The sequence below is a fragment of the Zootoca vivipara genome, chromosome 6 (genome assembly GCF_963506605.1).
Source record: "Zootoca vivipara chromosome 6, rZooViv1.1, whole genome shotgun sequence".
Classification (NCBI taxonomy): domain Eukaryota; kingdom Metazoa; phylum Chordata; class Lepidosauria; order Squamata; family Lacertidae; genus Zootoca; species Zootoca vivipara.
In genome coordinates, this window is record NC_083281.1 from 75,529,551 (window position 1) to 75,549,165 (window position 19,615).

The window sequence follows — 19,615 nt, forward strand, 5'->3', positions numbered from 1 at the left end:
CCATTCTTTCCATATCATTCATTTAACTAATTTATGCATCACCCTTTAAAAAGGGGGTTCTCATAAATTACATAAAAAAGCATGTAAGGCAGAGAGCAAATAACATATTTCTAAATATTTCATAATGACTTTACACATTCCTCCTTTCCATATCATTTTCTCAACTCCTCACGATTGGAACAGAACCTTGCTGGGATCCTCATTAAAGCGCACACTTTGTTCCAAGAAAGCAACAATCCTTTTGCCCGCCCTGTGGAACGCCCTCCCATCAGATGTCAAGGAAATAAACAACTATCTGACTTTGAGAAGACATCTGAAGGCAGCCCTGTTTAGGGAAGTTTTTAATGACTGATGTTTTATCCCATTTTTAATATTCTGCTGGGAGCCACCCAGAGTTGCTGGGGAAACCCAGTCAGATGGGTGGGGTATAAATGATAGTGATAATAATTATAATAATTATAATTACTACTATTATTACTACTACTATTATTAGAGAGCCCACATGGCAAGGACACAGCAGGGCAGGAGGTGCCAGAGGACCTCTTGGTTCTGGCTAGTCACCTAGTTGCTGGGCGCTCTGTATCAGAGGACTGTGCTCCCTTCTCCAAACATTGTAGTCCTACTGTAAAACTGCCTCCCCATATAAACTTTTTTTAATTAAAAAAACCCCCAAACCACTCACAACACTACACACTTGATGTAATGTGCAGTTAGGTCCTCAGAATGTTTAATTGCAAAAATGAGTGATTCCAAGCATTTCAAGTGAGAGCAGGAAAAACAACAACGCATTGACACGAGAGCAGTTGTGATGGTTTATTGGTTGCAATTCTGGTGGTTCATTAAGATTTTCTCATATTGATCCACAAAGGTCGCAGTGTGGGCTCTTCAGTTCTCATTCAGTTTCTAGAGGAGGAAAAGAGACCAAATATATATACCGGTATGTGAATTAGAATTTAGGTATCAGAATACACTAATAGCCAGGATAGGCCAGGTGCAAACAGCTTGCTGAACTCGGTCTTTGTTCCTAGACTGCGGCCGGACAAATGCCCCTTCTGCATTTTAGTGTGGGGATTTTGGCCCCCAATGAAAATGAGACACGGTAAATCATGACTTGACTTAAATCCCAGTAGGTTCAATGGAACCAAAGTTCAATTAACTTATTTATTTATTTAATAATTTTCAAATACCCTCTTGATTGGTTTCTTCTTGTTGTTGTTTTTTTAAAATACCCTTAAGCCTTAAAGCTGTTTGCAAAAAGAAAACAATATAATCATCAGTAAGAACAACACCCCCAAAAAAGCTTTTTAAAACACGCAAAGGTTACCGTAATTAAAATCAACAATAAACTGAAAACAGATTAAAAGACATGCTAACAGTCTACATACAGTACCTGGGGAGACTTGTCTAAACAGAAAGGCACCTGCCTGATGTCAATAGGTGGGTAGTTCCAAAGTTTGGAATTTACAGTACAGTCCTACTTATGTCTACTGAAAAGCAACCCCTGGTGAGCTCAAATGGGGTTACTCCCAGTTCAGCATGTCAATAATTCACTTGGACTTAATCTCCCCCCCAATAAAAAATAAAACCAGAATGTGCCAAAAATGTTGAAGATTTGACTGTGGACCATCTACTGTGCCCTAAAGCTGGAATGCCACTCCCAAACTGTTCACAATGAAATGATAAAATATACTTCTCAGTTTCTAACAAAACACAAATGCTGGATTTCAGCATTTGGACACTGAGAACTCTTTTGAGTTCTGAACGAGAAATTATGCAGATGCTAGGTGTTAAAAAAGAAGAAGTGTCAGCTGCACAGGTACGTATTAAGCCTTCCATCCAGACCATCGCAGCTTTGCTGGGCAAAAGATGGGAACCTCACCTCCTGAATCCAATCAGTGTAAGCAGACACACGGGTGAAAACGGTCGGCTTCTTAGCGGTGTTGCAGCCCAAACCCGATCCAAAGCTTACAATGCCATGAACTTCCCAGTTGCTGCTGCCTTGGCAGTTCAAGGGTCCTCCAGAATCCCCCTGCCAGAAGAAAAATAGGATGCATATACCTCTGTTTCCCAAAGGCTGGGCAAAATGGAAGTGGAGACCTGGGTAGACAAACTCACTTCTGTGCTTGACAGAGTCCATAGGTCTGTGTGACTGTTTTATGCAGGCTGAACCTGTGGCTCTCCAGATGTTGCTGGACTACAACCCCCCCATCATCCCTGAACAGGCTGGCTGGGGATGATGGCAGTTCAACAATATCTGGAGTGTTAGTGTGTGATGGAGGGGCACAGATTCCCCATCCTGCCCTATAACAGTTCCCAAACTATCTGAATTTCTGCCTGTAATGCAACTTGTAGGTAGGGCTTTCAAGGTTGATGTTTGCACCCAATATTTCTCCCATATGTTCTCCCTGTCCTTTGGCCCCATTCACCCCCGCCACTATCCAAATTCCCTTAAAAAGAGTCCCACACACCTTGTTTCTCCATCCCTGCATACACACCATACATTTAAAGCACATTACAAATGCTGGAGAAAAGCAAATTCATTTCCTTCTCCTGCATTCTAAGCTAATGTATGTTTTACTTTAACCACCAGAGGAAACTGGTTGTGTAGCATTCTAGCCAGCACTAGCTTGTAGCTTCTATGCCTAAGTTAACTCCACACCTAAGCTGAGCCATTTTGTTTGTTGCTCTCTCCATACAATATGTCTCTTATTTTCTCTGTCTCGTCTTCACACATTCCACAAACGGTTCCTGCATGAATAAAGCCTTTGAACTCCAGAAACGGTAAGTGATTATTCCAGTCTAATTCACCTAAGTTGCAAAGGTCTGCTAACACAACTTCCTAAGTACCTAAGTGGCTTGGCAAGGGTCGCTTGGACTTGGTCGGGATTCAAGCAAGGACCATTGTTCGTTTTCATGGAGAAAATTGTGCAAACTAAGTGAAACCACAAGCAACATTCTTCAGAGTGAGAAAGTGGGGAAGGCTCTATGAGGAAGGGAGAGTTTGGGAGGACTTACATTGCAACCTGAAACGACACCATCGCCTCCTGCGCACACCATTGTGGTCTTGACCATGGAGCCCCACCAGTCCCGTTTGGTGCAAGTCTGATGATCTACTATAGGAAGCAAGGCCTGCTGAAGGTTGTCAGAGATGGGGCCATTGGCTGCAGAGTGGAACAGACAGGAGAGTGGTAAGGAGCCTTTCCCAAAGAGTCAAAACCACATTTACACACAACCTGCTTGCCCCCGTATTCCACTTTGATCTGCCATCTGGCATTTGCCAGGCTACCTGAATTTATGAAATCAAAAGCTGGCAACTCTGCATGAATAGTGGGGAAACTTCTTTTGGGCAGAGGGTTGCATTACTCCTTGGGGTGCTGTTGGGGAACACATTTCAAAGTGGGTGAGACTAGCCCCCCCCCATTTGCAGGACTAGAAAACCTAAATCATGCACCCTTAACTCACAGACACACTTAAGAGTAGGGATGAGGAGGCACTTGGCTTGGTTTGGATTTTAATGCAAACTTATCTAATTTGCATTTTCTGAATCAATTGGCAGACTGAAACATAGCTACTCTTCCATATTCACACTTAATTAAAAGTTGTATAGTGGTTCTCCAAAAAAGCAGTGTGCAAAAAAAGCGTATCTTAGGAGAGCGTTTGCATAAAATGCATAGATTAGTAAAAAAAATACACAAATATGTATTCTGTTAGGGGAAATTGTTTTGGAAAATAAATAAATGTGTATGTAAGGGGAAATTACATCCACAAGAATGTGTGTCTTAAGAGAAATTTACTCTAAAATGCTGGTGGTTTTCCATAGGTATTTCAAAAAAAAAGAAATTGGCAAACTGATGCGGAAATGTGGAACACTGAACTTAGGACTGTAAAAATGAGAAACTGAGAGAAACTCAAATTGACAGATTCATCTCATCTTCTTTAACTGCAGGTTACACAACACAGACACTCAACTGCGAAAAGGGAGCCTCCTTCTTAGTGTACAGAGAAGAATCCTTTGATAAGTTCTTGGGGAGCTTGGGTACCTTGTATCCAACTGAAGTTGTACTCAGAGTAGACCCACCGAAGTGAATGGACATAAATTAGTGGTGTTCACGAACTTCAATAGATCCACTCTCAGTAGGACTGGCATTGGATGCCACCCCTAAGGTCTTCATCCAGCTGTTTCCAGAATGCTCATGCCCAGGACAGGGAGCACCCAACTTACTTGAGAGTCGTCCCCATCCAGTGACATAGCAGGGGTAATCCTGGGCTAGCACAGTGTCTGTGGCAGGGAGGCAAGAGGCCTGGATCGTGTCACTGAACTGCACATGCTCGGCCAGTTTGAGGAGGGCAATGTCGTTACTGAAAAGCAACCCAAGAAGGGACAGGGGTTTATCTTTTGGTTTTCGAAAGCAGCTTTTCACCTAGAGGAGTCAAACTTAATATTCTCCAGCCTTCCCCAACCTCACGCCATCCGGATGTTTGGGCTGCAACTGCCACCAACCCAAGAGGGTGAAGTCTGTTCTCCCCCTGGCAGCTTGCTGAATGATGGATTTGGGGGGGGGGAGAGAGAGAGAATGAGAGATTGAGAGACAGAAGGAGAGAGAGAGAGAGAAGGGGATGTCAGGAAAAAGGACAATGAGGGGTGGCAAAAAGAGAGAGAAAAGACTGGTGGAAGAAAGAGAGAAATGACTGATGTCACCTGATGAGTGTATGCACCCCTGCAGCAGAATACCCCCAGGAAATGCAGCTCTTGTCAGGGAAAAAAGGCACGCCATGTCTGCAACAGTGCCTGCATTTGTTAAATCCACTTTTCAAGTTCTCTAAGCCAGCAGCCAGCATCGTATGTCTTAAGGCAGTGCTGGTAATTTGCCTGTCAGCAATGGCAAACCAATTTAACAGGTCATCCCGTAAGCAGACCCCCCCCCCCAAAAACCCAGTGATGGGCAACCTTTTGAGCTTGGTGTGTCAAAATTCGCCAAAAAAACCCGAACATAACTCGGGTGGTGTGTCACTTCGAGAACCCCCCCCCCATAATTTCACGATATTTGTAGTTTAAATAACAAAAATGTATAATTGTTTCCCCTTTTAAAAAAGGGAAAAGGGGAGGGGCGCGTGTCACCGAAAATGGCTATGCGTGTCAGTGCTGACACGCGTGTCATAGGCTCGCCATCACTGCCCCAAAACAACAACAATACACACAAGTTTCTATGTGATTTCTCCCACCGGCAGAAATTATTTTGGCAGGATCAGGATTTGTGCAGAGAGGTTGGACAGATCTCTCCCGACTCTCTGGATTCCAGTTGACTTACATGACCAAGAAGGAGTTCCACTTCTCGTGGACGATCGACTTCTCCACAGCAACAGCCACAGAGCCGGCCTCTTATTCTTTCAGGTTTTGTTTGCCCAAAAGGACGCGGTAAGTCCGACTGGAGCTACAGAAATAAGGAACAGGCAGTGATGTTGTGTGTGTGTGTGTGTGTGTGTGTGTGTGTGTGTGTGTGTCTGTGTCTGTGTGAATATCAAATGAAAAGCAGATCCCTTGATGCTTTCCCAATAGCTTCCTTCCTTTGTAGAGTGAGTATTTTGTCCTCCTAGAAATGAGCAGGGCCTTTCGGCAGGATGTGTGTCTGTGTGTTATTATTGGGCCAAGTTCAAGGTGTTAGCAGCTTAGGACTAGCTTACCTGCAAAATGCCCTTACTCACTTGACCACTTTGATCTGCTGAACTGGCATGGTTACAGGCACCACACAATATGTGTTCCACCTGATCAATCTTTTATTGTGGCAGCACCTATACTGTGGAACTCCCTGCCTATTGATACGAGGCAGGTGGCTTTGCTGTACTCTTTCCTGCACCAGCTTAAAACATTTTTGCTGAGACAAGCCTACCCAGCTATGAAGAATGTTGGTGTGTGTTTTAATCTGTTTTTAGTTCATCGCTAATTTAAATTTTATGAATGTTTTAAATCATTGTTTTTAATGGAAATTTTGTTGTTTTCCCTCTCTTTGTAAACTGCTCTGAAGGTTGTTGGGGTTTTTTTGGTTTTTTTTTACAATCATGGAGTGTATAAATTTCTATGAAATAAATAAAACCAACATTTTATTGAAAGACGTTTGATTGTGTGCATAAAGAAATAAAAACTTTTTTCCACTTGAAATTTTATTGTTTTCCCCCTCTTTGTAAACTTCTCTGAAGGTTGTTGGTGTTTTTTTGGTTTTTTTTACAATCGTGGAGTGTATACTTTTTAATGAAATAAATAAAACCAACATTTTATTGAAAGACGTTTGATTGTGTGCATAAAGAAATAAAAACTTTTTTCCACTTGAACAGGTGGACCTTATAGACTCCCTTCGATCCAGAAAAATCCTGTGGCCATTCTGAATGAGTTCTGAAATTCTGTCACATAAAGTGACCTCCTGCAGTTGGCTTGCCCATTTTACAATTTTTTTAATTTTAAAAATTAAGTCTAAAAGGTTTGGCGGAGCACACCGATGTGAAACAAGGAAATCGGAATGGTAGCGTGGATAGAGTTGCCATATGTCCAGGTTTTCCCGGACACATCCAGGATTCGGTCTGCAAAAAGTTGTTCAGGTGGGTTTTTGCTGAATCAGCAAAATGTCTGGGAAAGCCTGGACATGTGGCAAGTAGGGTGCTTTTTGTTTTTTTAAGAAAAAATGCTTTTAAAATCTTCCCAAAAGTCCAAAAAACTTAAATGGGGGGGGGAGAAAAGAGATGCTCCCCCCCCATGCTCAACAACTTTGTCCAGATTTTCACTTTTGGGAATATGGCAACCCTAAGTGTGGGTGTTCTAGTATTCCTAGGAGACAGCTCCCTTGCAGCCTCAGGACCATTGCAGCCTAATGGGGTTTCTACAGCATCCTTGCTGTTGGTGGGGTGCTGCTTACCTGATGCAATGAGCAGCTGTCAAGACCCAGTTGGACTCAATCAGGGTCCCTCCACATGTGTGAGCCCAGACTCCGTTCTTGTCGTACTGGAGGGAGACCTGAAAAGCAACCCCCCCCAGGCAGATGGCTGTTAGCTGTACGGAGTAAGAACAAATATTTTGGCCTCACACCTTGACGTTTCTTACATATCAATTCACTGCATTTATATCCCCACCTTTCCCCCCAGCAATTCAAGGCAGCAAGCCTGGTTCTGCAGCCTTCCCCATCTCATCCACACACCAACCCTGCGAGGTAGGTTGGGCTGAGAGGTAGTGACTGTCTCTCCTCCAAAGCTGGAGATGGGAGGCAGTGGCAACAGCCGACAAACGATTTCTCCCCTTCAGCATTTAGATCCAGCCCACCGTGCTGGATCATCCACTCTGCTAACAGGTCGTGATAATCTTCCTGTCCATGGCTGAGCCTGGGAACCTCAGAACCTGCAGCCACTTCTACCACTTCTGGTGGCAAGATGTTCCGCAGGACGACATTGCACACGCTGGGCCATTTCTCCCCTCCTAAAAAGCAAATGCGACACTTGCTTGCACCGCACGTGGGGAAAAGCATAGTGGATTTACCTGCCAAGGCCAGCTATGGGGTCTGGCATCCTCACCTCCGACAACACGGGAAATGTTGGGTGGATAAGCAGATTTGCCACAGCCGTGGGCTGGAAGAAGACAGCAGGTGTGGGGATGATGAAAGAGAAAATTAGGGAGAGGGAGGAGAGAGAGAGAGAGAGAGAGAGAGAGAGAGAGAGAGAGAGAGAGAGAGAGAGAGAGACTGAGATGAGCATCTTGGGTACCACAAGGGAGCCAGAGTTGGACACAATGGTATTGTCCATTATTGGTTAAGTGAATCTGTTCATGGCTTTTTGCAGAAGCATCCTTTAAAAAAAACTACCAGAGGCTATTTATTTCATTTATTTCTTAATTTATATATTGCTTGATTGTAAACAACAACAACATCAAAGGAGCTTACAAAAAATAAATAAAAATGAACTCATTTAAAAAGCAGAACCATTTTAAACCCTCAAAAAAAAAATCAATGATAAGCTAAAGACCAGATCAAGCATGTGTCAATGGTCTACATGTCTCGGTAGGTTTGCCTAAGCAAACCGTTTTCGGCAAGCTTCGAAAAGAGTACAGTGAAAGCGGCTCCTAGGCAGGGAATTCCAAAGTTAAGTTTATTTTGTGCAAATCTGTATGCTCTTGAACTATGATGAAGCTCATCTTGGAGAGAGTGGCTACTTCACCAGAGACAAGAAACTGAATTCATTGCATTTCCAAAGAACTATTTTGGGCTGGACTGAGACTTGTATCAATGAAAAGACGAATTGCATGCCAAACAGCCCCAACTTAACTGCTGTATGTACTGCACCAAAGACACTTACCGTAGCCCAGGATCAAAGCGATAAAGACCAACTTGAACATGGTGACCAAGTGATGGTGCTCCAGGGGTGAAGTCAGTGTATTTATAATGGAAACCAGCCTTGACCAGGGTTAAATAACAGGCTATATCTGACCTTGCTAAGTTATCACTTTGCAAATAGAAAGAATAAAGGGACAGATTGCTGGAGGGCCCTGGCTGGATTCCACACTCTGGTTGCTGAAACATCTCACAGCTGGAGTGTTGTTCAAGTTCTTTGCACAGACCTGAGAGCTCCGCCTTTTATTTTAAGCTTAAATTTTCTTTTAAGCAGCAACAAAAATTGCTTCTAGGGTGACTTTCTCTCTGGAAACAAGCCTGATTTTTCATCTATGCACATGGGCGTACCCAGGATCAAAACTAGGGGGCTGGGGCAAGCCATGGTCGTTCGGGTTGTGACATTTCAGCACCGAAAAGGCGAATGAAACCAAAACTTTATTATATATAATTATAGCAGTGCTTTATTACGGTAGTTATTACAATTATTTGCCTGAAAAATTTTTTTTATTTTAATTACATGTCTTATACTAATATCATTTTTCTTGGGTTTGAAGAAAACTTGTTCAAAACTTTCATTTCAATCCAGTCCTGATTTTCCTTGAAGAATTTCCGATGGCCGCTCATCAAACACAACCCTGTCAGTCTGTCCTCTCCCATTGTACTTCTGAGCCAGGTCTTTACCCTTCGAAGGGTACTGAAAGATCGTTCAACAGTAGCCATGGTGGATGAGAAAGCACTTAAAATTAGGAGTGTGTGCCTTGTTGCAGGGGGAATAAATATTAGCCTCCTCCAAAAGTGCAGCCACTTCAATGTCCTTTAATTTGTCTGCTGCTAAATCCTTCTTTTTCCACAGATTATACCACAAATCTAATTCTGCAGAGATATCACCCAACTCATAAAACTCCATGAAAGACTTTGCATTTTCCCCCCAAATCTTTTGAAGCCATTTTTGGCATGTATGAAGGATGAAGATGGGATAAGGCAAAAGCAGATGTATTTTCATCTGAGAATATAACATTCAAAGAAAAAGTTAGGGAGACAAGATAAGAGATTATCAACAACCGTCTCCAGTATTCAATCGCAGTCTCAGATGGCGGATTACTTCTGTGTATTTGCTTTTGAGCGATTCGTGGTACTGATAACTCAACCCCAACTTTCTCCGCGATATCATGTGATTTTTTAAGTAATTAATCAGAAACATGCTCAATTTCTTGTTGAACCGTCTTGATGACATCAAGGATTTGACCAATATGTTTCCTCACCATAATCAAATCCATATTTTTACCTTGTAGAACGTTCATAACGGGTTCCAAAATCGCAGAGTATTTTGCAATCATGACTAAACCTACGATGAAAATTGGTTTAGTAACTGCACAGTGCAATTGATAGGCAGATTTTCTTGTAGCATTGTTTCCTTCGACTGAGAGATGTTCTAGTGCATTGACGATTTCATGGAAGCTTTCTGAAAATTTTCTTATGCTCTTGTATTTCTCAGACCATCTGGTCTCACAGAGGCTGGTGACTCTCTAAAGAAGGATATTGTATCCTTAACCGTTGCAATTGTGTTTCTTATTTCTGGTAGTTTGCTTGTATCATTGACCACAAGATTTAGTTTGTGGCTTGAGCAATGGAAAAATAAAGATTTACTGTACTTTTTCTTCAGAAAGGCATGCACACTACTTTCTTTTCCAGCCATTGTAGAACATCCGTCAAATCCAAATCCAACACAATTCTCTGCTGAAAGATTCTGATCAACCAAAAAACTCTGAATTGTGCTAGCGATTGTAGGGGCTTCTTGAGATTTCAGCTCAACATAGCCTACAATTTCCTCTCTGATTTTAGCCATGTTTAGCCTGGAGAAGAGAAGGTTAAGGGGTGATATGATAGCCATGTTCAAATATATGAAAGGATGTTATATGGAGGAGGGAGAAAGATTGTTTTCTGCTGCTCCAGAGAAGCGGACACGGAGCAATGGATTCAAACTTCAAGAAAGAAGATTCCACCTAAACATTAGGAAAAACTTCCTGACAGTAAGAGCTGTTCGACAGTGGAATTTGCTACCAAGGAGTGTGGTGGAGTCTCCTTCTTTGGAGGTCTTTAAGCAGAGGCTTGACAGCCATATGTCAAGAATGCTTTGATGGTGTTTCCTTCTTGGCAGGGGGTTGGACTGTGGTCTCTTCCAACTCTATGATTCTATGATTCTTCTGCTCCTGTTTAAATCAGCCCCTTTGTTTTGAACCATGAGGACTGGAGCCCATTTTTAAAACAGGATTGATGACAACAAAGTTTTTTAGACACTGTGAAGAACACATTCCACAATGTGTAACATTCTACTACATCTGGAGGCAGCTTCAGTTTCCATTGGCTAATTCATTCACTTACAGTGGTACCTCAGGTTAAGAACTTAATTCGTCCTGGAGGTCAATTCTTAACCTGAAACTGTTCTTAACCTGAGGTACCACTTTAGCTAATGAGGCCTCCCGCTGCTGCCGCACCAATGGAGCACGATTTCTGTTCTCATCTTGAAGCAAAGTTCTTAACTTGAGGTACTATTTCTGGGTTAGCGGAGTCTGTAACCTGAAGCGTCTGTAACCTGAGGTACTACTGTACCCGACAACCGCGTACAATTATGGAGTAACACCCCCTCTTGCTTAGACTTTCCAAAGCCATCCAATTCCTGCATTGCAGAGAGATGGGCTAGACTTGGGGTCCCTTCCAACTCTACAATTCAGTGAATTCCCAAGCTGTTTGCTGGAGCAAGACAGCTGTGCTGAAAAGAAGCTGTCCTTGTGTGCTGTAAGAAATCAAGGTGTTCAAGTAAAGAATGGTCCTTTGAACCCAGCACCATCCAGTCATAGAGGAGGCTGCCCATTGGGTCTCTTGATGAGTCACTGCCCTGGGTTCACCCTGCTTTCCATTAGCGCCATTCAGAGGTGGGTCATTTGGCCCCCATAATTTCACCGGCTGCAATTCGATGGTGTTGATATACAGTCAATGAGAACATTCTCATGCGGAGAGAAACAGACAAGCAGAAAGAGAGACAGATAGATTCTCTCTCTCCATTCTTTCCATATCATTCATTTAACTAATTTATGCATCACCCTTTAAAAAGGGGGTTCTCATAAATTACATAAAAAAGCATGTAAGGCAGAGAGCAAATAACATATTTCTAAATATTTCATAATGACTTTACACATTCCTCCTTTCCATATCATTTTCTCAACTCCTCACGATTGGAACAGAACCTTGCTGGGATCCTCATTAAAGCGCACACTTTGTTCCAAGAAAGCAACAATCCTTTTGCCCGCCCTGTGGAACGCCCTCCCATCAGATGTCAAGGAAATAAACAACTATCTGACTTTGAGAAGACATCTGAAGGCAGCCCTGTTTAGGGAAGTTTTTAATGACTGATGTTTTATCCCATTTTTAATATTCTGCTGGGAGCCACCCAGAGTTGCTGGGGAAACCCAGTCAGATGGGTGGGGTATAAATGATAGTGATAATAATTATAATAATTATAATTACTACTATTATTACTACTACTATTATTAGAGAGCCCACATGGCAAGGACACAGCAGGGCAGGAGGTGCCAGAGGACCTCTTGGTTCTGGCTAGTCACCTAGTTGCTGGGCGCTCTGTATCAGAGGACTGTGCTCCCTTCTCCAAACATTGTAGTCCTACTGTAAAACTGCCTCCCCATATAAACTTTTTTTAATTAAAAAAACCCCCAAACCACTCACAACACTACACACTTGATGTAATGTGCAGTTAGGTCCTCAGAATGTTTAATTGCAAAAATGAGTGATTCCAAGCATTTCAAGTGAGAGCAGGAAAAACAACAACGCATTGACACGAGAGCAGTTGTGATGGTTTATTGGTTGCAATTCTGGTGGTTCATTAAGATTTTCTCATATTGATCCACAAAGGTCGCAGTGTGGGCTCTTCAGTTCTCATTCAGTTTCTAGAGGAGGAAAAGAGACCAAATATATATACCGGTATGTGAATTAGAATTTAGGTATCAGAATACACTAATAGCCAGGATAGGCCAGGTGCAAACAGCTTGCTGAACTCGGTCTTTGTTCCTAGACTGCGGCCGGACAAATGCCCCTTCTGCATTTTAGTGTGGGGATTTTGGCCCCCAATGAAAATGAGACACGGTAAATCATGACTTGACTTAAATCCCAGTAGGTTCAATGGAACCAAAGTTCAATTAACTTATTTATTTATTTAATAATTTTCAAATACCCTCTTGATTGGTTTCTTCTTGTTGTTGTTTTTTTAAAATACCCTTAAGCCTTAAAGCTGTTTGCAAAAAGAAAACAATATAATCATCAGTAAGAACAACACCCCCCAAAAGCTATTTAAAACACGCAAAGGTTACCGTAATTAAAATCAACAATAAACTGAAAACAGATTAAAAGACATGCTAACAGTCTACATACAGTACCTGGGGAGACTTGTCTAAACAGAAAGGCACCTGCCTGATGTCAATAGGTGGGTAGTTCCAAAGTTTGGAATTTACAGTACAGTCCTACTTATGTCTACTGAAAAGCAACCCCTGGTGAGCTCAAATGGGGTTACTCCCAGTTCAGCATGTCAATAATTCACTTGGACTTAATCTCCCCCCCAATAAAAAATAAAACCAGAATGTGCCAAAAATGTTGAAGATTTGACTGTGGACCATCTACTGTGCCCTAAAGCTGGAATGCCACTCCCAAACTGTTCACAATGAAATGATAAAATACACTTCTCAGTTTCTAACAAAACACAAATGCTGGATTTCAGCATTTGGACACTGAGAACTCTTTTGAGTTCTGAACGAGAAATTATGCAGATGCTAGATGTTAAAAAAAGAAAAGAAATGTCAGCTGCAGAGGTACGAATTAAGCCTTCCATCCAGACCATAGCAGCTTTGCTGGGCAAAAAGACGGGAACCTCACCTCCTGAATCCATTCAATGTAAGCAGACACAGGGGTGAAAACGGTCGGCTTCTTAGCGGTGTTGCAGCCCAACCGCGATCCAAAGCTTACAATGCCATGAACTTCCCAGTTGCTGCCGCCCTGGCAGTTCAAGGGTCCTCCAGAATCCCCCTGCCAGAAGAAAAATAGGATACATATACCATACCTCTGTTTCCCTACTATGACCCAAGGGCTGGGCAAAGTGGAAGTGGAGTCCTGGGTAGACAAAGCTCACCTATGTGCGTGACAGAGTCCACAGGTCTGTGTGTCTGTTTTATGCAGGCTGAACCTGTGGCTCTCCAGATGTTGCTGGACTACAACCCCCCCCATCATCCCTGAACGTTGGCCAGACTGGCTGGGGATGATGGCAGTTCAACAATATCTGGAGTGTTAGTGTGTGATGGAGGGGCACAGATTCCCCATCCTGCCCTATAACAGTTCCCAAACTATATGAATTTCTGCCTGTAATGCAACTTGTAGGTAGGGTTTTCAAGGTTGATGTTTGCACCCAATATTTCTCCCATATGTTCTCTCTGTCCTTTGGCCCCATTCACCCCCGCCACTATCCAAATCCCCTTAAAAAGAGTCCCACACACCTTGTTTCTCCATCCCTGCATACACACCATACATTTAAAGCACATTACAAATGCTGGAGAAAAGCAAATTCATTTCCTTCTCCTGCATTCTAAGCTAATGTATGTTTTACTTTAACCACCAGAGGAAACTGGTTGTGTAGCATTCTAGCCAGCACTAGCTTGTAGCTTCTATGCCTAAGTTAACTCCACACCTAAGCTGAGCCATTTTGTTCGTTGATCTCTCCATACAATATGTCTGTTATTTTCTCTGTCTCGTCTTCACTCATTCCACAAACAGTTCCTGCATGAATAAAGCCTTTGAACTCCAGAAACGGTAAGTGATTATTCCAGTCTAATTCACCTAAGTTGCAATGGTCTGCTAACACAACTTCCTAAGTACCTAAGTGGCTTGGCAAGGGTCACTTGGACTTGGTCGGGATACAAGCAAGGACCGTTGTTCGTTTTCATGGAGAAAATTGTGCAAACTAAGTGAAACCACAAGCAACATTCTTCAGAGTGAGAAAGTGGGGAAGGCTCTATGAGGAAGGGAGAGTTTGGGGGGACTTACATTGCAACCTGAAACGACACCATCGCCTCCTGCGCACAGCATTTTGGTCTTGACCATGGAGCCCCACCAGTCCCGTTTGGTGCAAGTCTGATGATCTACTATAGGAAGCAAGGCCTGCTGAAGGTTGTCAGAGATGGGGCCATTGGCTGCAGAGTGGAACAGACAGGAGAGTGGTAAGGAGCCTTTCCCAAAGAGTCAAAACCACATTTACACACAACCTGCTTGCCCCTGTATTCCACTTTGATCTGCCATCTGGCCTTTGCCAGGCTACCTGAATTTATGAAATCAAAAGCTGGCAACTCTGCATGAATAGTGGGGAAACTTCTTTTGGGCAGAGGGTTGCATTACTCCTTGGGGTGCTGTTGGGGAACACATTTCAAAAGTGGGTGAGACTAGGGCCCCCCCATGTGCTGGACAGGAAATCCCAAATCATGCACCCTTTACCCACAGACACACAGTCAACAAACACTTAAGAGCAGGGATGAGGAGGCACTTGGCTTGGTTTGGATTTTAATGCAAACTTATCTAATTTGCATTTTCTGAATCAATTGGCAGACTGAAACATAGCTACTCTTCAGTATTCACACTTAATTAAAAGTTGTATTATAGTTCGCCAAACAAGCAGTGTGCAAGAAAAGTGTATCTTAGGAAAAAGTCTGCCTAAAATGCATAGATTAGTAAAAACAACACACAAATATGTATTCTAGTAGAGGAAATTTTTTTATAAAAGAAATAAATGTGTTTGCAAGGGGAAATTACATCCAAGATTGTGTGTCTTGAGAGAAATTCACTCTAAAATGCTGATGGTTTTCCCATAGGTATTTGAAAAAAAAAGAAATTGGCAAACTGATGTGGAAATGTGGAACACTGAACTTAAGACTGTAAAAATGAGAAACTGAGAGAATCTCAAATTGACAGATTCATCTCATCTTCTTTAACTGCAGGTACACAACACAGACACCCAACTGCGAAAAGGGAGCCTCCTTAGTGTACAGAGAAGACCCACCGAAGTGAATGGACATAAGTTAGTGGTGTTCACAAACTTCAATAGATCCACTCTCAGTAGGACTGGCATTGGATGCTACCCCTAAGGTCTTCATCCAGATTTTTCCAGAATGCTCATGCCCAGGACAGGGAGCACCCAACTTACTTGAGAGTCGTCCCCATCCAGTGACATAGCAGGGGTGATCCTGGGCTAGCAGCATGGCGTCTTTGGCAGGAGGGAGGCAAGAGGCCTGGATCGTGTCACTGAACTGCACATGCTTGGCCAGTTTGAGGAGGGCAATGTCGTTACTGAAAAGCAACCCAAGAGGGGACAGGGGTTTATCTTTTGGTTTTCGAAAGCAGCTTTTCACCCAGAGGAGTCAAACTTAATATTCTCCAGCCTTCCCCAACCTCACGCCCTCCAGATGTTTGAACTGCAACTGCCACCAACCCAAGAGGGTGAAGTCTGTTCTCCCCCTGGCAGCTTGCTGAATGATGGATTTGGGGGGGGGGGAGACAGAAGAAGAGAGAGAGAGAGAAGGGGATGTCAGGAAAAAGGACAAGGAAGGGTGGCAAAAAGAGAGAAAGGGGGCGGAAGAAAGAGAGAAATGACTGATGTCACCTGATGAGTGTATGCACCCCTGCAGTAGAATACCCCCACGAAATGCAGCTCTTGTCAGGAAAAAAAGGCACGCCATGTCTGCAACAGTAACCTGCATATTTTAAATCCACTTTTCAAGTTCTCTAAGCCAGCAGCCATCATCGTATGTCTTAAGGCAGTGCTGGTAATTTGCCTGTCAGCAATGGCAAACCAATTTAACAGGTCATCCCGTAAGCAGACACCCCCCCCCCAAAAAAGCCCAAAACAATAACAATACACACAAGTTTCTATGTGATTTCTCGCACCGGCAGAAATTATTTTGGCAGGATAAGGACTTGTGCAGAGAGGTTGGACAGATCTCTCCCGACTCTCTGGATTCCAGTTGACTTACATGATCAAGAAGGAGTTCCACTTCTCGTGGACGATCGACTTCTCCACAGCAACAGCCACAGAGCCAGCCTCCTCTTCTTTCAGGTTATGTTTGCCCAAAAGGACGCGGTAAGTCCGACCGGAGCTACAGAAATAAGGAACAGGCAGTGGCGTTGTGTGTGTGTGTGTTATTATTGGGCCAAGTTCAAGGTGTTAGCAGCTTAGGACTAGCTTACCTGCAAAATGCCCTTACCCACTTGACCGCTTTGATCTGCGGAACTGGCATGGTTACAGGCACCATAAAGAAATAAAACCTATCACCCATGACCCTGAGATTAAGAGCACCGTGTTCGACCGAGTGAGCTATCCCAGAGCTCCTACCCCATATTTGCAAAATTCTCATTAGCAGTGATGAGCTATGAATGAACCACTTTTGGTTCTATGGGACATGTCAAACAAAAGGATCTTGGCCTGAGAGTGCAGCGCGATTTTGTTGGTACTTTTCCCCACTTGAACAGGGGGACCTTATAGACTCCCTTCCATCCAGAAAAATCCTGTGGCCATTCTGAACAAGTTCTGAAATTCTGTCACAAAAAGTGACCTCCTGCAGTTGGCGTGCCCATTTTAATTAAAAAAATTAAGTCTAAAAGGTTTGGCTCAGGGTTCAGCAGAGCACACCGATGTGAAACAAGGAAATCTGAATGGTAGCGTGGGTAGAGTTGCCATAGGTTCAGGTTTTCCTGGACACATCCGGGAATCGGGCTGCAAAAAGTCGTTCAGGTGGGTTTTTGCTGAACCAGCAAAATGTCTGGGAAAACCTGGACATGTGGCAAGTAGGGCGCTTTTTGTTTTTAAAAAAAATGCTTTTAAAATCCTCCCAAAAGTCCAACAAACTTAAACTTGAGCATCTCTCCCCCCCCCATGCTCAACAACTTTGTCCAGATTTTCACTTTTGGGAATATGGCAACCCTAAGTGTGGGTGTTCTAGTATTACTAGGAGACAGCTCCCTTGCAGCCTCAGGACCATTGCAGCCTAATGGGTTTCTATAGCATCCTTGCTGTTGGTGGGGTGCTGCTTACCTGATGCAATGAGCAGCAGTCAAGACCCAGTTGGACTCAATCAGGGTCCCTCCACATGTGTGAGCCCAGACTCCGTTCTTTTTGTACTGGAGGGAGACCTGAAAAGCAACCCCCCCCCCAAGGCAGAGGGCTGTTAGCTGTACGGAGTAAGAACAAATATTTTGGCCTCACACCTTGACGTTTCTTACATATCAATTCACTGCATTTATATCCCCACCTTTCCCCCCAGCAATTCAAGGCAGCAAGCCTGGTTCTGCAGCCTTCCCCATCTCATCCACACACCAACCCTGCGAGGTAGGTTGGGCTGAGAGGTAGTGACTGTCTCTCCTCCAAAGCTGGAGATGGGAGGCAGCGGCAACAACCGACAAACGATTTCTCCCCTTCAGCATTTAGATCCAGCCCACCGTGCTGGATCATCCACTCTGCTAACAGGTCGTGATAATCTTCCTGTCCATGGCTGAGCCTGGGAACCTCAGAACCTGCAGCCACCTCTACCACTTCTGGTGGCAAGATGTTCCGCAGGACGACACTGAACACACTGGGCCATTTCTCCCCTCCTAAAAAGCAAACACGACATTTGCTTGCACCACACGTGGTGGGAAACAGCGGATTTACCTGCCAAGGCCAGCTATGGGGTCTGGTATCCTCACCTCCGACAACACCGGAAATGTTGGGTGGATAAGCAGGTTTGCCACAGCCATGGGCTGGAAGAAGACAGGAGGCGTGGGGGTGATGAAAGAGACAATTACCGTCTTTCTCATATTATAAGACACGTCTTATATTTATTTTTTCCTCAAAAAAACACACTATGGCTTATTTTCAAGGGATGTCTTATTTTTTTTCCTCCTCCTCCTGCCGCGGCCGGCATTGCTGCTGCGCCTATCACTATGTCTTATTTTCGGGGTATGGCTTATATTCCTTGAATGCTTAAAAATCCTGCTATGGCTTATTTTATGGGTATGTCTTAAAATATGAGAAACAGGTAGGGAAAGGGAGGAGAGAGACAGAGACTGAGATGAGCATCTTGGGTACCACAAGGGAGCCAGAGTTGGACACAATGGTATTGTCCATTATTGGTTTAATGAAAATAAAATAATAATAATAATAATAATAATAATAATAATAATAATAATAATAATAATATAGTATTTATACCCCACCCATCTGGCTGGGTTTCCCCAGCCACTCTGGATGGCTTCCAACAGAAAAGTAAAATACAGTAATCTATTAAATATTAAAAGCCTTCCTAATGTGTTCATGGATTTTTGGCAGAAGCATCCTTTTAAAAAACGCTACCAGAGGCTATTTATTTCATTTATTTCTTAATTTATATATTGCTTGATTGTAAACAACAACAGCATCAAAGGAGCTTACAAAATAAATAAATAAAAATGAACTCATTTAAAAAGCAGAACCATTTTAAACCCTCAAAAAAAATAATGAAAAAAAAATCAATGATAAGCTAAAGACCAGATCAAGCATGTGTCAATGGTCTACATGTCTCAGTAGGTTTGCCTAAGCAAACCGTTTTCAGCAAGCGCCGAAAAGAGTACAGTGAAAGCGGCTCCTAGGCAGGGAATTCCAAAGTTAAGTTCATTTTGTGCAAATTTGTATGCTCTTGAACTATGATGAAGCTCATCTTGGAGAGAGTGGCTACTTCACCAGAGACAAGAAACTGAATTCATTGCATTTCCAAAGAACTATTTTGGGCTGGGCTGAGACTTGTATCAATGAAAAGACGAATTGCATGCCAAACAGCCCCAACTTAACTGCTGCATGTACTGCACCAAAGACACTTACCGTAGCCCAGGATCAAAGTGACAATGGCCAACTTGAACATGGTGACCAAGTGATGGTGATCCAGGGGTGAAGTCAGTCTATTTATAATGGAAACGAGCCTTCACCAGGTTTAAATAACAGGCTATAACTGATCTTGCTAATTTATCACTTTGCAAATAGAAAGAATAAAGGGACAGATTGCTGGAGGGCCCTGGCTGGATTCCACACTCTGGTTGCTGAAACATCTCACAGCAGGGGTGTTGTTCAAGTTCTTTGCACAGGCATGAGACCTCCCCCTTTTAAGCTTAAATTTTCTTTTAAGCAGCAACAAAAA

The 19,615-nt window shown here is 43.2% G+C and overlaps 1 protein-coding gene and 1 pseudogene across 1 annotated transcript; both read right to left on the reverse strand.

Moving 5' to 3' along the window:
* Window positions 1–1,789: 1,789 nt before the first annotated feature.
* LOC132592343 (chymotrypsin-C-like) lies at window positions 1,790–8,468 on the reverse strand (annotated as a pseudogene).
* A 3,653-nt stretch (window positions 8,469–12,121) lies between these two features.
* LOC118079003 (chymotrypsin-C-like) lies at window positions 12,122–19,364 on the reverse strand. The gene is made up of 8 exons (XM_060276141.1): window positions 19,303–19,364; window positions 18,118–18,206; window positions 17,503–17,600; window positions 16,445–16,567; window positions 15,619–15,761; window positions 14,469–14,614; window positions 13,308–13,457; window positions 12,122–12,328 (listed from the first exon to the last, which is right to left on the reverse strand). The coding sequence occupies exons 1-8, from the start codon at window positions 19,340–19,342 to the stop codon at window positions 12,311–12,313; spliced, it is 807 nt and encodes a 268-aa protein (XP_060132124.1). The 5' UTR covers window positions 19,343–19,364; the 3' UTR covers window positions 12,122–12,310.
* Window positions 19,365–19,615: the final 251 nt, after the last annotated feature.